The sequence below is a fragment of the Echinops telfairi genome, unplaced genomic scaffold, assembly GCF_000313985.2.
Source record: "Echinops telfairi isolate 266 unplaced genomic scaffold, ASM31398v2 ScPeMD7_63;HRSCAF=240, whole genome shotgun sequence".
Lineage (NCBI taxonomy): Eukaryota > Metazoa > Chordata > Mammalia > Afrosoricida > Tenrecidae > Echinops > Echinops telfairi.
Window position 1 is genome coordinate 377621 of NW_022103961.1, and position 17548 is coordinate 395168.

Sequence of the window (17548 nt, forward strand, 5' to 3'; positions counted from 1 at the left end):
AAAAAACCATTATGTATAAAGCACTAATTAGAGGTAAATGGTGTGCTGCTGAAGTTTTAAAATTGCTTGTTAAATCTGCTTACCTATATATTAATAGTGTCCTGAGTTGCTTATTTTTAAATAGTTCATGTTACCGACACTATTGGAATCCATAGCCTCCTGAAACTTTGTTTTTGGAATTACCTCATTGCATTATAGCCATGGCTGCCAATCAGTCAATCAATCCTCACTACAGAGTTTCTGAGGCCATAATCTGTATGGAAACAGATTACCTCATCTTTCTAGCAGCCCCAATGCTTAACCCATTGTGCTACCAAACCAAACTAGTTGTCACCGAGTCCATTCCAGACCCAGAGAGTTTCTAAGGCTGTAATGTTTAGAGGCAGCTTACCATCTGGTTCTCCCATGGAGTGGCTGATGGGTTTGGTTAGCAGTGGAATGCTTTAGCCACTGTGCTAGCAGGACTGTTTTCTATATAATGATCTCCTGAAACTAGTGGGAATAGGCCCAAGATCTTATAGAAAAAAAAAAAAGCAAACATAATCAGAAAAGGAAGTACCAGGGGCTCTTAAGCTTACAAGAAGAATTAGATCAATGCATATTAAAACTACCATTGTTTTTAAAGTTTTTTATTTACAAGCCAGATGGCTGAGATAAAAAACATCTGCCCATGGCACTGAGTCTTTGGTAAACTAGAGCCTCGCCCAAGGGAAATCTGGCAACAGCCATTGAAATGTAAAGCACCCACACCTTGTAGTGCAGCAGAGTCGGGATGACACAGGTGCATGGATATGAAACGGAACACTTTGGACAGGGCTGATTAAAATTAAAGTCCTATCCTTTAGATATGGGGACACGTCAGGCCCCTATGGGGTGAAAGCAGTTCTTTGCAGTGATGGGGGTCTCCTCTGCTATCTTAAGGGAAAACAGGTGCCAAGTGTGTGGGTAGGGGGCAAAAGAAAGGCCCTTCTGAGTGAAGATGCCCATGGGTTCTGGGTGAACAGTTCTCATATCCTCAGTCTTCACCTTTCACAATGCCCCACAACGTGCATATGCAGCTATTCTTAAAAGATGAGAATCAACTTGTATTAGAACACAGTGAAATGATTTGCATATTTTGCTGGGACTGAAAATATATTCTATGTCTTATTTGGTGACCTCTTGGGAAATTTCCAAATATTTACATTTTCTTTTTCGGATGTGAGTGAGATCACTGCCTTTAAATGGAGCAAATCAATGTTCTCTTTTACCTTTATGCATTTTTAAATTGCCTTGCCTCCGGAGTTCTAAAAATATTTGATCTGTTGGAAATAATGGAAGAAAGGGCTGGAGGGCGCCCTGCTGAGGCAAGCGTGAGTCAGTGTGGGAGAGAAGACATTTCTTGCAGTGCCTGCTATGAGCTCAGAGGCCTCGGGATTTCTCCGCTGCCTGGCAAAGAGGGCTGGCTTCTGGTTTCATTCGTCAGTCCTGGGGGGTCTTCTCCAGCCTTCTGGAGTTTGGGTGGCAGCAAATAAACTAGGGTGGAAGCCCCTTTTATACACTATCCTGCAGGCGCAGCGGTACTCACATACCAGAAAGGGTTTCCATTTGTATGATTTTTTTATTATTATTAGTTGGGATTTAAAACATATACCATATCATTCCACATTTCAATCATGTCAAATAGAATTGCACAATTGCTACCACAATCAGTTTCCAAACATTCTTTTTCTACTTGGTCTCCTTGACATTCTTCTCCTCTCCTCAAGGTAAAGTGAAAGAGGCAGGAAGCAACACCACTTTCTTCCCGTTTATCTACAGAACCCTTTTGTCTTCCCTCTTCCTACTCACCAGCTCCCACAGCAACTCCAGGAGATAAAGGGACAAGCAGCATGCCCCTAGGTCAAGGTCCTGGGCTAGGCTGTGGCTGCACAGAGCACTTGGGATGCAAGCACTTGGACCTGCAGCTCCATCCAGGTACATGTCCTCTTTCGTGCTGGTGCAGATCCCTCAGGCTTTTCTGGCTGGAGAAAACTAAGCTGCAGGAGGTGACCTATTCAGAAAGGCTCACCCGAGCCACCTGCTGTGGGCCCCTGTGCCCTGCAGGAATGGGACTCTGTGTGAGGTCTACGTGCATCTCTATCAACCTGGGCCCCTTGCTAGAGTCCAGACCCCACAGCCTGTGGTCTAGAGGCCATTCCCTTTATAGCCAGATACCAGCAGGGCTGCTTGGCCTGGCCTCACTCATGGCCTTTATTTTTTTCCTCATGAGGTACCCTGACAGTTCTTACACATACTATATATACCCCACTTGGCCAGTTCTTTGATAGATGGGCTTGTGTGTTAGTGTATTCCTGGCAGTGCTAGTGTACTGACCATAGCTGTTGTCATGCCAAAAGGACTTTCAAGAGGTTTCAGGAGGATAAAGTGTTGTAAACCTTTTATTTTGGGTGGATGACACATTGTCCAGTTTATTTCACATTATATATTCACTGTGTAAGTGGTACGGACATGGCAGTAAGGATCCGAGTCACAGTTAAGAACAAGGGAAGGAAGAAGTCTCCCTATGACAGGCCAAAGGAGTGCAGAGCGTGGGCAAGTATAGAGGTCAGGCAGTGCCCCAAGGCCAAGGCAGTGAGAGTCTGAGCCAGGGTGTACTAAGCGGCCTGAGCCCTAGGGCTCTTAATTCTGCCTGGCCTGGCTGCACATGTGGTTCAGAGTAGCCAGTGAACCCAGATTCAGGAGCACCCGAGCACCCCAGCACAGAGGTCTGGGAGGGTGCAGTAGCAATAACTCAGAGGTCTCACAGCATTGACTCAGCATTGCCTTGCAGGAGAACCGTACTCTCACTGAGGCGGAGGTGAGGAGGAGCTCAGGTCTAGCTTCTCTCTCCTTGATTCAGAGTGGCAGCCACTTAGTTAACCCCACACCAATCTACACCTAAGGAAGAGGTTACCATTTGAATATTCAAGAGCTCACTGCTTTTCATCAAATTCCCTGGGGAACAGAGGGCACAATGTGGTTGCCTATCACCTCAAAAGGCTAGGATTATAGCTCCCTTGCCTCACACAGGCTTAGAACTATGGCCAATGCCCACCTAAAGGCAGTGTATCAAAGCAAGGTGCTGAGGCTGGGTGACCTCTGCCCTCTAGACTCCAGTTCTTGGAGGGAGATACACTGGGTTTCAGTCCTCACCATCATGCCCCCCTCTCCAACATGCCTATGACAGAATTGCAGTGATTAAGAACTGAGCCTGCTTCAGGCCGGGGACAGAGTTCACAAAGGTGTCTGGCCCTGTTGAAGACGGCAGCCATTTGTGTGAGGGCATCCAGGACACATGAGTGCTTACAGGGAGGGTGAGGCAGCTCACATCCAGGAACTGGGATGCTATTTGTTGGTGGGGTCCTTGGGTTTGTTCAGGGAGTCGATGTAATGAAAAATAGCCCCCAGAGCCCAGCTGGTCTCAACGTCACCAATCTTCTGAGTTAGCTTGAGGAAACAAAGGGAGATCAGCCAGAGCCATCCTTGCAGTGGAGAACCAGTTAGGGAGGGTTGTAGCTTGCCTGGGCCATACTTCACAGGCATCTCCCGGAACAGGGGATCAGAGATGGGGGCAAGGGCCAGGGCATTTCACCCACCAAGGGACTGCTTCTCAGGTACTTAGGGGAATGGAGTGGTGGAAGGGGAAGGATTAGAGGAGCAGTTTGCCAGATAAGGCAGGGCTTCCCAGGAGCTTCCCTGACTGACTGAGGATAGGTGAGGGAGGGAGGAGGCAGGAATTGTAACATCCCATGGGACAGTGCTTCCCTGTTACATCCCTAGGACTCACCTTCAGTACTTTGTTCTCTGGAAACCCAAATTCTTGGAGCAGGAAGCTGATGTAAGTGAGGTCCATGCACACAAAAGGGCTACTCTGTGTGTGAGTCTCCATCGTCCGGCACACTGTGGAAAATATGAGGAGGTCCTAATCAGTGACCAGATGATACACTTTGGGGGGGTATGTGAGGGGAGAGGGTGCAAACAATTCCACCAACTCAAGGGGTGTCTAGCATGATTTATAGATAACAAGAGTATAGCTCAGGTTGGAGAGAGGTTGACGAGGAGTACCCAAGAAGAAGGTCAAGGGCAAATTCTGCAATCTCCTCCAAAGATAGTCCTAGCACAAGACCTTGGGTCCTTCAGGATGGGGATGGATGCCAAGGTTGGCTCCAAAGAACCCATTCTCATTCTTTACTACAGTCTGCCCAGAGTTCTCAGGGTTTGTTGCCTGAAGGAGGGTCATGGATGCTGTGTCCATAGAGAACAAAACAGAAATGATATAAACATTAGGAAAAAAAGTCACTTTGTGGGGGCAGGAACCATAGATGGAGAAATTGTGGAGAAAAATATATGGAGAAAAAAGTTTAAGTCTATAGATGTGCAAACTAGCAACCAAAAGAGCAAAGTATGCCTACTCTTCACTAGCCAACATGGTGGTTAGTTAAGTTTCAAAGGCCAGGTCAGTATTAGAGAATTGAAGTTATATGAAAATGGAGGATGATTATTATGCACAAGTGCTAAATTAATCATTATATCTTTCAAACCACTGAGAAATATGGTCCAGCCAAGCTTTTTATTAGTTTTATTATGATTTTTACTATTGTCAAAAATACAAAATATTAGATGAGATAGTCAATAAATAGGGAATAGGAATATTGAAAAAGAGACTTCGCTTTCACACCTTGGTAAAGGTGGTGGTGGCGGCGGTGGTGAGTGGGGCGTCAAGAAGGGAAAGTGAGCAGGAGGGTGGCAGGTTGCTGGTTCTGCCCTAGGATCTCCCCAGGGCACAGCTCTGAGCCTCACAGGATGTGCTGGTTGTGCAAGGTTTCCTGACTTCCTCAGACTCAGGGTCAGTCATGAATTTGCTGCTTGAACATCAGAAAAATGAGAAACAGAAGGCGTCTGCTCTTCACAGTGAACAACGTCAAGAACTTGGTCAGTTGGGAACATTGCTGCAGCCATGCGGTTAGGAGATGACAGACTTGGGTTTGGGTGGTACGGGTTGCAAAGTGCATGGTGAACACCTCACAGCCTCTTAGTGCTAGTTTGGTAGCAGAATTATTCATAAAATCCAAGAGGTTTTATCTTGGAGCATATCTGCTGTACTATTGGCATCTGTCCCATGTGGGGCCAGTCCCACCTGCCTTAGTACCCTGGTCTTTCCTACTTGTGGCTTCTCTGATCCTGGGAGGTTCAGTGATCACTCACCATACTTGGCTGCAATCTCAAAGTCTCCAACCACCAAGTCGCCTCCTTTCTCTGCATCTGTGGGACAAGAAACAGACACCTCATTAGCTTGAGAACCACAAGGCCCATGAAATTGTCAAGGCAGCGGTGTCAAGTGGGACGCTGGGGCAGGGGTTCTTGGCAATATGGAAAGTTCCCCAGGCTGAGGTCTAAAGTGGGGGAATTTGCTGAGAGCAATCTGTGAGATACCCTGCCAGCTGAAAGCCTACTCTTGTTAAGAGACATCCGGCACTTTGCTCATTGATGGAGGTCTAGGAGGTGGGAGGGTGCAGGATGGTCAGGCAGGGTGCTGAGTCCCGGCTTCCAGGGTCATCATACCCCTAAGGGGACACTCAACAGAGTCGCTGTCTGCACAGACAGAAAACACTTAACTAGAAGTTAAGAAAAATAAAAGTATGGGATTAGAAAGATATCCTGAACTCAGGAGTACATCTCAGCAACAGTATTCTCATATCGAACTCTCAAGTTTGAAGGAAAAAACCACCCACTTTTAAAAATAAAGGGGTTTGCTGGATTTCAAAGATGGCCCTGGGACAAACAGGCAACCTTTTTGTGGAGCACTGCAGGAGGGAGGGGCTGCAGGGCTCAGCCACCACTGGAGGGGAGCACAGAGAACACCTGGCTCCAAGGAGCTATAATTGGGTCCTCAGACACATCCCAAATTTCCATGTCTAGGAGAGGCTGAGGTGGGTTCAGGGCTGCACAACTCCTCTAGAAGAGGCTGCTCATTGTGTGGGAACAAATAGTCTCTGATTCTTCTTCAATGGTGGGCATTCACTAATTAGCAAGTGTTGGTCTTAAGGGATGTGGTTTCTGAACAAAGACTCAGCCCTTCTCCAGAACAGCTGTGATCATTGAGGAAGATTAACAGAGATGTAGTAGAAACATGACAGTATGTGGACAACACAAGGTGTGCATAATACGAAAGGAAAAGCCATGCGGAACCGTGTGGCATTGCTGAGCCCTGCTGCCATCCATCCCTCAGCTGTGTCAACACTTCCTGGGATCCCTGAAGGTACCCAGCCTCCTAGTGGGTCCTGCATTTGGGTGAGGGCTCACACTGACTGAGTGTGCTGTAGGTGACCCCTTAACCCAGCAATGAAGTGGGGTGTAGTGGGCTTAGGTAGCAGTCCTAAGGGTACTCCTAGGGTCTGGGTGGAGACTAGCAGGGTCCATTGGGCTGCCAGAGACCCAACTATTATGTATACCAGAAGAGGGACATGAGACTTAGGCTGAAGGTCAGAGAGGTCATCTTTTGCCTTGCCCTCACCCTGGCTAGGGTGTCCTGATGTGGGGAAGCTTTCTCAGAGTGGCCCCGTGGTTGTTAGATGCCATCAAGTTCATTCCGACCCATAGCGACCCTAAATACAACCCAATGGGAAAGTGCCCGGTCCTGTGTCATCGTGACAATAGTTTTCAGGGGTGAACACACTGATGTAGTCGCTGTGTCAGTGCAGTGCTACTTTACCAAGCACAATTTCTTTCTCCAGGATTTGGTCTCTCCTGACAACATGTTCAAAGTACAGAAATCTGGCCATCTTTCCCTATAAGGAGCATTCTGATTGTACTTCTTCCAAGATAGATTTTGTTTTTCTTTCTGGCAGCCCAAGGTACGTTCAATATTTCCTCAACACCCTAATTCAAATGAATAAATAATTCTTTGGGCTTCCTTATTCCATGTCCAACTTTCAGAAAAGACCGTGGCTTGGGTCCAGCACACCTTTGTCCTCAAGGTGACAGCCTTGCTTTTCAACACTTTCAAGATGTCTTATGCAGATTTACCCAATGCACGGTATCATTCCATCTCTTGACTGAGCATTGATCGTGGATCCAAATAAGACGAAATCCTTGACAACCTCAAACTTTTCTCCATTTATTACGATGTTCTCTATTGGTCCACAAAGTCGAAAGTCTTTGCATAATTCAATTAAACACCAGTAAACATCTTTCTGGTATTTTGGTTTTTTTAAAATTTAATTTAATTAAAAAAAATCATTTTATTGGGGGTTCGTACAACTCTTATCACAATCCATACATCCGTCCATTGTGTCAAGCACATTTGTACATTTGTTGCCATCATCATTCTCAAAACATTTTCTTTCTACTTGAACCCTTGGTATCAGCTCATTTTTTGCTCTCCCTCCCCCACCCTCCCTTCCTCATGAACCGTTGATAATTTATAAATTATTATTATTTTTTTATGTCTTACACTGTCCGATGACTCCCTTCATCTGGTATTTTCTGATTTCAGGCAAGATCCATCTGACATCAGCAATATCTCTCTTGTTCCATGTCCTCTTCTGAATCCAGCCTGAACCTTTGGTCAGCTTCCTGTCAATGTACTGCGGAACCATTGTTGGATGATCTTCAGCAACATTTTACTTATGTTACAGCAACATACATACTTATTTAATTATATCAGTGATATTTTTCTAGTTTGAGAATTCTGTTGGGTCACTATTCTTTGAAATGGGTACAACTATGGATCTCTTCTAGTCAGTTGGCCAAGTAGTTGTCTTCCAAATTTCTTGGTATAGATGAGTGAGTACTTCCAGTGGTTCATCATCTTGCTAAAACATTCCCATTGATATTTCATCAATTCCTGATGCCTTGTTCTCAGTCAATGTTGGGGTAACAGGAAGCCCCCAACACTTGAACAGGTCCTCAGGAATGACTTTGCAATTGTGGAAAATGATAGAGAAAGGCAGACTGTGGGGCACAGGGGCTCCTCATTCCATGTCAGGACTGAGAGAGTGAATGTATTTTCCAATGGGTATATTCATACAGCCAACATATAATATAATCAATAGGTAATATCATAACATAATAAACCAGCAATGAGGTGAGTCATTGTCTTGACTTAGTGCTAGTTGACTTCGAACCCCACTGAGCCTTCCACAGGGGATTGGTACATTTTACGGGGGTTGCTACATTTTTTAAAAAAATTGTTTTATTAGCGGCTCACACAACTCATCACAATCCATACATACATCAATTGTGAAAAGCACATTTGTACATTCATTGCCCTCATCATTCTCAAAAAATTTCCTCTCCACTTAAGCCCCCAGCATTCGGTCCTCATTTTTCCCCTCCCTCCCCGCTCCCCTCTCCCTCATGAGCCCTTGATAATTTATAAATTATTATTTTGTCATATCTTGCCCTGTCTGACATCTTCCTTCACCAACTTTTCTGTTGTCCATCCCTCAGGGAGGAGGTCACATATAGTTCCTTGTGATTGGTTCCCTCATTCCAACTCACTCTCCCTCTACCCTCCCAGGATCGCCACTCACACCACTGGTCCTGAAGGGATCATCCTCCCTGGATTCCCTGTGTTTCCAGTTCCTATCTGTACTAGTGTACATCCTCTGGTCTAGCCAGACTTGCAAGGTAGAATTTGGATCATGATAGTGGGGGCGGGGAGGAAGCATTTAGGAACTAGAGGAAAGTTGTATTTTTCATCATTGCTACATCGCACCCTGACTGGCTCGTCTCCTCCCTGAGACCCCTCTGCAAGGGGATCTCCAGTGGCCTACAAATGGGCTTTGGGTCTCCACTCCGCACTCCCCCCATCATTCACTATGGTAAGATTTTTTGTTCTGATGATGCCTTATACCTGATCCCTTCGACACCTCTGATTGCATAGGCTGGTGTGCTTCTTCCATGTGGACTTTGTTGCTTCTGAGCTAGATGGCTGCTTGTTTACCTTCAAGCCTTTAAGACCCCAGACGCTATACCTTTTGATAGCTGGACACCATCAGCTTTCTTTGCTACATTTGCTATGCACCCATTTGTCTTCAGTGATCCCTTTGACACCTCATGATCACACAGGCTGATATGTTCTTCCATGTGGGTTTTGTTGCTTCTGAGCTAGATGGCCGCTTGTTTACCTTTAAGCTTTTAAGACCCCAGATGCTATATCTTTTGATAGACGGGCACCATCAGCTTTCTTTACCACATTTGCTTATTCACCCGCTTTGTCTTCAGCGGTTGTGTCGGGAAGGTGAGCATCATAGAATGGGTTGCTACATTTCACGGTGGTTTGGCTATAGAACCTGATTGCTCTTATCTACAGATAACCTCCAGGCAGAGCAGTTATAGAACCTGATTGCTCTTATCTACAGATAACCTCCAGGCAGAACAGCTATAGAACCTGATTGCTCTTATCTAAAGATAACCTCCAGGCAGAGCGAACATCCAGATACAAGAATGATTCATCTTATATGGTAGCTCCTTTATGACAGTTCCTTTACCGGGGTGGTTATTGGAGGGACTGTGCTCAGTCATGAGAGTGCATATTAAGATTTATTTATATCTCATAACCGTGAGGGTCTTCCTACTGTAGTTTGCTTTCCAGACCCGTAGTTATGAGCATGGAGGATTTAGCTACATGACCTTCTCATCCAGTCCCTCGCTTTACCACAGGCCAATGTCTTCAGTACAGCTTGAACTTTTTCCTTCCGCATCATTGGTTCTTACTCATATACTACCTTCTGAAATGGTAGAATGTCAAGTAGTTATTTTTGGGACAGTGACTCAGTATTCTTTCCATTTTTTCTTGATGCTTCCAGCATCATTCCATATTTTTCCCATAGGATCTTTCAAGATTGCAACTCAAGGATTGACTTTTTTCTTCAGTTCTTTTCCTTTAAGATATGCTGAGCATGTTCTTCCCTTTTGGTTTTATAATTCTAGCTCTTCACACATTTAATTATAGTATTTGGCTTTGCCTTTTCAAGTTGCCCTTTGAAATTTTCTATACAGCTCCTCAACTTCATCTTTTCTCTCATTTGCTTTAGTTACTCTTATGATTAACAGCAACATTCAGAGTCTCTTCTGACATCCTTTTTGGTCTTTCCTTTCTTTCCTGTTTTTTAATGATCTTTTGCTTCTTCAAGAGATCTTAGTATCTTCCCACAGCTCATCAGGTCTTCTGTCAGTAGTGTTCAAGGCATCAAATCTGTTCTTGAGATGTTCTAGAAATTCAGGTGGGATAGACTCAAGGTTGTATTTTGGCTCTTGTGAACTTCTCTTAATTGCCTTCAGCTTTATCCTGAACTTACATATGAGCAATTGATGGTCTGTTGCAGCTAGTTCCTGGCCTGGTTTTAGCTGCTGATATTGAGCATCGTCTCTTCCCAAAGTTTTAGTCAATACGATTTCTGTGTACTCCATCTGGAGCAGTACATGTGTACAGTTGCCTTTTAAGTTGTTAACAAAAGGTATTTTCTATGAAGAAGTCATTCTTGAAAAATTCTATCAAGCAATCTTTAGCTTCATTTCGATCACAAAGTTCATATTTTCCAACTACTGTTCCTTCGTTTCCAACTTTTGCATTCCAATCACCAATAATCATCAATTACATGTTTGATCATGTAATTATGTTTGATTAATTACATGTTTGATCAATTACAGACTGAAGTTGTTGGTAGAATTCTTCAATTTCTTCCTCACTAGCTTTTGTGGTTGGCGCATGAATTTGAATAATAGTTATATTGAATGGACTTCCTTGAAGGTAGATAGATATAATCCTATCACAGACAGCTTTGTAATTCATAATTGCTTTTGAAATGTCCTTTTTGACAATACATGCCATGCCATCCTTTTAATTGTGTTATTCCTGACAAAGTTAATCAAATGGTTTTATGATTAAAAATGGCCAATGCCAGTCCATTTAAGGTCTCTAATGCCTAGAATATCAATCTTTATACCTTCCATTTAATTTTTGACCACTTCCAATTTTCTTAATTCATAATTTATACATTCCAAGTTCTGATAATTAACACATTTTTGCAGTTGTTTCTTGTTACTTTGAGTCATTTTCCATCAGCAATTGAAGATCTTGAAGGTTCCACTCTCACAGGCTTTTCCCAACTCACATCACCATGGTGCACCCCACTCGGAGAAATCAGCTATTCCTCATCATATTTCAAGTACCGTCTGACCCAAGTAGCCTGTTCTCCAGCATTATCTCCAATAATGTTCTCCTTTCATTGATTAGGCATTAAGTATCTAACAATGTTTCTAAGGTAGGCATAAGGTTTTCAGTGGCTACTTCCTCCAAAGTGGGAGTGGAGGCCTTCTTTTTTGTCTGTTCTTAGTCTGGAAGCTCTGCTGAAACCTGTTCACTTTGGGTGACCCTGTTGACTTTGAAATACCAGTGACAAGCAAAATATGGATAAACATGAGAAAAATGCAAATTCCAGAACACTTGGAAAGATGAAGGGAAAGATGAAGCCAGGCTAGAGGCAGAGAGGTATTAACTTGAGTAAAGGGGAAGACATAAGGACAAAAGGCTAATGGAAAGACAGAGTATAACATTGGGAGGTTTGATGAGTTATTAAAGTAAAAATGATGATGTGCTCTGTAAATGATCACACAATTCACAAAAAAATAAGATAACAGAATTTTTCCATGAATGTTTCAAAGAGGCTTCATATAATAAAAAGTTGGTTGATGCCTTTTCATGACCTCATTTTTAATTCGATGACCTCAAACTGCGTGGGAAAGGCTCACCCTGGGATGCCTGTAGGGGCTTCCTGTTCAGATAGCTCAATCAGGTGTTGTCCTTACCAATGAGATTGACTTCTGCAGCAAGGTCATAATAGTATGAGAATGCATAGAAATCCACATGCTTCACTTCCTCTGTCTTGTGCACTTTGTTTCGAAGGATTTCTGACACTCTGTTGGCACATAGCTTGTAGGAGTTGGCTGCTGGCAGAGGATAAGCACAATGTCAGGGTTAGGAGGTCCTGAATGCTCGGTCCTGCAGAGGCACTCAAGAACTAGACTTAGTCAACCAGGCAGAAGGACCCAAATGGGGTCTGTTTACTAGATCCACATACACTTCTACAGGACCCTTTTGGGACTACCTCCAGTGTGCTGCACTACCTCAACTAGCCAAAAGGACTCCAGGCAAATTCTGAACATTTTGCTGTTGTTAGGTGCCATCAAGTTGATTCCAACCCATAGCAACCGATGCACAACAGAACAAGCCACTGCCCTATCCTGTTCCATCCTCACAATTGTTCCTGTGCTTGAGCCCATTGTTGCAGCCACAGTGTCAGTCCATCCCCTTGAGGACCTTCCTCGGTTGTGCTGCCCCTCTACTTTACCAACATGATTTCTTTCTCCAGGGACTAGTCTCTCCTGACAACATGGGCTAAGTATGTAAGATGTAGTTTGCCATCCTTACCCCTAAGGTGCATTCTGGCCATACTTCTTTCAACCCTGGCCTGCTTGAATGAGCACGCCCTGTTTGATCTTCATTAAACCTTGAACATGAGGTATCCATCCTCTCTGTCACAGAGAGGAGGAAACGGAGACCTAAGGAAGCCCTAACCAGCAACATTCTGAGCTCACAATGGTGGCTCAGAAGGAGGAATCAACAACAATCCTGGGGCTCAGGGGTTGCCTTTGGCATCTGGCAGCACTTCCACTCATCTCATTTCAACCTGTTGTACCTTGCTCAAGCCTGCCACATGCAGTTTCTCCATCTGGCCCTGTGACACGCCATCCTTCACAACTCGGATCTAAACTGTCAGCAGACCATAACCAGCATCCATCACTTCTCTTTGCTTCCATTGATCCCTCTACCAGCTTGGTCTCCACTCTCCATTTCTATCCAGAGACGGTTTCCCATTTCTCCCTAGTAGTGCTGAGCTATAATCCTGCCCTTGGATTCATTTATTTCCACTCTCCCTGTCAGGCTAGTCACACTTGTTTCTTAAACACAGGAAATGCCCCAGGGCCTTTGCAGATGCCCCCAACATCCCAGAACTACTGCTGTAGATTGAAACTCATTCTCCATCAGGCATATTCCCTGACCTTGTCTCCTTTTGATTCAAGTATAGTCATATGAGGCCTGTCTTTCTCCTCAGGACTCCCTTGCTCTTTCCCGATTTCCTTTTTCTTCAAAGCATTTCTATTATTTTATTGTCCAACACCTCCCACTACTATGTCAGCTCCATATAGGAGTTGTCTGTATCATCCACTGCTGATTTCCCAAAGGCTGGAATACACACAAGAACCCCTTCTTGGGACAGGGCTATAGACAAGACAGACATGTTACATATCTGTAGATGCAGCTAGGGAACAAGATTTCCGTATTTCCTTCAGAAGCAACTGAATGGGCATAGGGCACCCAATGTGGCCAGGATGAGGGTGAGCCTATAAAAGCCCTGCCATCAGGCAGTACAAGGGAAGCAGAATCCCTTCTAAAGGAAGGGGCCAGGTCTCTCCCTGTGTTCCCGTCAGGCTCCTTGGTGAGCTCCTGGGCCAACAGCTCAGATGTGGCTGTTTCTCTCAGCTTGACACACTTGGTTTGTCCTCTCTAAAGATTTGTTAGGAAACTCAACCTGTGTGAAAACGGTGCTTGGTAACACAAACGGGGGTGGAGTGACTCCCTGTGGAGCAGCCCCCAGTGTTATTCTGGTATAGGTCAGGGGATCCAACAAGGACTAGGCCTACCCCACTCATGTCTGAGAGACTTACCAAAAGTTATCTCTTCTCCCAGGCCAGGTTCTGGGGGCAGGGGGCACTGACCCCCTCAACCTTATAAACGCTGGTGAACAAGCCACCTACCTGCCTTCTCTCCAGAAATTTTGTATGTAACCTCAGCATGCTCCCATTCTCCTTTGAAGCCAGCAGGCAGACAGGGGCTGACCAGCTCTTTTCCATCCTTAGCTGAAATAGAGGGGTTGGCATAAAGGCAAGTGACAACACCAGACTCAGGCTCACAGGTCCCTGAGATGGATACTGGGGACACAGATGACTGTGAGTTCAGAATTCAGACATTGCGACATCTAAATCAATTGTAGACGAGATCTAGTGGAGGAGCACTAAAGTGTCCAGCCCTGGCTACAGCAGTCCTGACTGGAGTCGAGGGGCCACAGACAGCACCAACACAGATGCGCAGCAGAATCCAGGGATCAAAGGTCATAAAGTGACTTCAGTTTGCAGTTTAAACCATGAAGTTTAGAGTGATTTGCTCTGAAACACTAGAGAATGAACAGGGAGGCTTGTCTTCTTACGCAGAGAGCTGTTCATAGTCCTTGTAGTCCTTTCAGGTATGGCTTGACAGGAAAGCACATCCCTGCTACTCTTAGGGAAGGGAGTTTCCTATGTCAGTCAACCTGACCACTTAGACTAAAGGAGAGTTGTTGTGGGGTCTTGGAGTTAGGGTTGTTTGGTTAGAAAACCAACAAGCAGTATACATGCTTGGCATATCTTAAACTAAAAGAACACAAGAAAAAATTCAAGCCTCAAGTTGCAATATTGAAAGATTTTATGGGCAAAATATTGAATGATGCAAGAAGCATCAAAAGAAGTTGGAAAGAATACACAGAATCACTATACCAAAAAGAATTAGCTGACATTCAACCATTTCAGGAGGTAGTATATGAGCAAGAAACAATGAAGGAAGAAGTTCAAGCTGCACTGAAAACATTAGCCAAAAACAAGGCTCCAGGAATTGATGGAATACCAATTAAATGTTTCAACAAGCTATTGAAGCACTGGAAGCACTCATCTATGCCAGGGAATTTGGAAGACAGTTACTTGGCCAACTGACTGGAAGAGATCCATAGTTGTACCCATTCCAAAGAAAGGTGACCCAACAGATAGTCAAATTACAGAACAATATCATTGATGTCACACGCAAGTAAAATTTTGCTGAGGATCATCCAACAATGGTTGCAGCAGGACATTAACAGGGGGCTGTCAGATATTCAGAACAGATTCAGAAGAGGACATGGAACAAGGGATATCATTGCTGATGTCAACTGGATCGTGGCTGAAAGCAAAGAATACCAGAAAGATGTTTACTTGTGTTTCATTGACTATGCAAAGGCATTTGACTGTGGATCATAACAAACTGTGGAATGCCTTGAGAAGAATGGGACTCTCAGAACACTTCACTGTGCTCATGTGAACTTGCACATGGATCAAGAGGCAGCTCTGTGAACAGAACAAGGGGACACTGCATGGTTTGAAATCAGGAAAGGCATGCATCCGGGTTGTATTCTCTTATCATACTTAGTCAACCTGTATGGTGAGCAAATCATCGGAGAAACTGGCTGATATGCAGAAGAATGTGACATCAGGATTTGAGGAAGGCTTATTAACAACCTACCATATGTGATGACATAACCTTCCTTGCTGAAAGTGAGAGGCCTGGAAGCACCTGCTGATGAAGATTAAGGATTGCAGCCTTCAGTATGGATCACATCTCAATGTAAGGAAGTCCAAAATCCTCACAACTGGACCAAGAGGTAACATGCTAAATGGAGAAAAATTGAAATTGTCAATGGTTTTATCTGGCTTTGATCCATAATCAATGTTCATGGGAGCAGCAATCAAAGCAATCAAAAGAGGCATGGCATTACGTAAATCTGCTGCACAAGACTGCTTTAAAGTGTTGAGAGCAAGGATGTTACCTTAGGACTAAGTGTGCCTGACTCAAGCCATCGCATTTTCAATGGCCTAATATGCATGTGAAAGTTGAACAATGCAAAAGGAAGACTGAAGAAGATTCGATGCATTTGAATTGTGCTGCTGGCAAAAAAATATTGAAAGTACCATGAACTGCCAAAAGGACAAACAAATCTGTCTAGGAAGATAGATGTATGGTCAGAATGCTCCTTAGAGGCAAGAGAGCAAGACTTTGTCTTACAAACTTTGGACATCTTGTCAAGAGAGAGCAATCCCTGGAGGAGGGCATCATGCTTGGTAAAGCAGAGGGGCAGCAAAAAAGAGGAAGCTTCTCAAAGAGATGATGGACACTGTGGTTGCAACGATGGGCTCAAGCATCCGAACAACAGCGAGGAGGGTGCGGGACCGGGCAGTGTTTGGTTCTGTTGTGGACAGCTTCGCTATGGGAATCAACTCAATGGCACCTCATGACAACAAAAGAGCTAGGGTCGTCGTGCCAGACTTAGAGTGCATCCCTCTGCAGGAGCAAGTTACCGCATCTTTGGGAGGTTCTACAAGTAAGATCTTCTACAAAAGTCACCTGGGGGCTTAACCCAAGAACAGATTTTTTTTTCCTCAGTGAGGTCCATCCAGAAGGGCCCAACTACTCTGTAACAACCTCACCAGGCACTACTCCACCCAAGTCACATTAAGGGCAGGGTGGCTGCATGCTCCTTCATACAGTAAGAACTGATGACAAAGTCCTCTTGGGAACCTGTCCTGTTGTGAAGAAGAACCTCACACACAAGTTAATTCCAATACAGGTAGCTACTGAACCTTGTTACTTAGGCTCCTAATACCCTCGTGCACAGGGTTTCAAAAATGTCTCCAGGGCAGGGCTCATCCTCCTGCTGACAGTGAAAGCTGACGTCATGAGCATGGCCTCTCCACATATCCAACACTTACCAGGCTGGCCTTCCACACCTCCCAAGAGCAAGAGTCGGGCCGACATCAGTCCAAGCCCCAGGTAGCTGTGGGAACAAAGGAGTGTGAAGGAAGGTTTCCTGTTTTGATCTCTTCTTCAATAATTTATCTGGCCTGAGACCCGAGTAAGCGGGAAAAGGAGGGTGCTTGTATGCTCAGGACAAGGTACTTATCAAGCCTTCCTGTTTCTTTGTAGGGTTGAAGGAATTAAACTAATGATTTCACCAGATGGGGACGGGTTGTGGAACAGAAGCTCAGCTAGGAGCTGGGACACTACAGAAAGTAAAATAGACATGGCCTCTTCTGTATGGGGCTTGCACCTTCATGGGAAAAAATATGCAAGGTGCTGTGTATAAAAGAGATAGTTCTAAAAAAAAAAAAAAGGAACTGATACCAAGGGCTCAACTGAAACTAGATGTTTAGAAAAGAATGAAGGCAACATATGTACAAATTTGCCTGATGCAAGTGATGTGTAGATTGTAACAAGAGTTCTAAAAGTATCCAATAAGATGCTCTTTTAATTAAGAAAAATAAATGAGATAGTCCAGAAAATTCTATGGGTAGGGCATGACCCGCATGACCCCCACCTGCCCTCCCAAAACAGAAGAGAATAAGCATGAATGAAAACCAAGCAAATAAAAACTAGCGTTACTCTGAGCAAAGAAATAAGGTGAAGGAAGGAAGAGAACCAAAGAGAATGGACACAAAGGAAGGAGGGAGCAGAAGAAGGGCGGGAAAGAGGAGGAGGAAGGAAGGGGGAGGAGTGAAGATAGGAAAGGGGCATGAAGAAGGAGGAAGAAGGAAAGGGAGGGAGGGATGAAGGAGAAGAGAGGGAGTGGGAGGGGGAAGTAGCGCCCTAAGGCCTAGAAGGGCCTGGGAGGGAGAACCTGAG

General features: G+C 44.6%; 1 protein-coding gene across 1 annotated transcript in view; it reads right to left on the reverse strand.

Annotated features, from left to right (window-relative positions):
* Positions 1-2402: 2402 nt before the first annotated feature.
* The window catches only part of ENTPD6 (ectonucleoside triphosphate diphosphohydrolase 6), a 33658-nt gene continuing 18512 nt past the window's right edge, over positions 2403-17548 (reverse strand). The window contains exons 6-11 of the mRNA XM_045291166.1: positions 16639-16751; positions 13846-13947; positions 11836-11976; positions 5227-5283; positions 3809-3921; positions 2403-3468 (exon numbers count right to left, since the gene is read on the reverse strand). Of these exons, the coding sequence (XP_045147101.1) occupies positions 3367-3468; positions 3809-3921; positions 5227-5283; positions 11836-11976; positions 13846-13947; positions 16639-16751 (628 nt within the window). The 3' untranslated portion in view covers positions 2403-3366. The remainder of the gene's footprint in view (positions 3469-3808; positions 3922-5226; positions 5284-11835; positions 11977-13845; positions 13948-16638; positions 16752-17548) is intronic.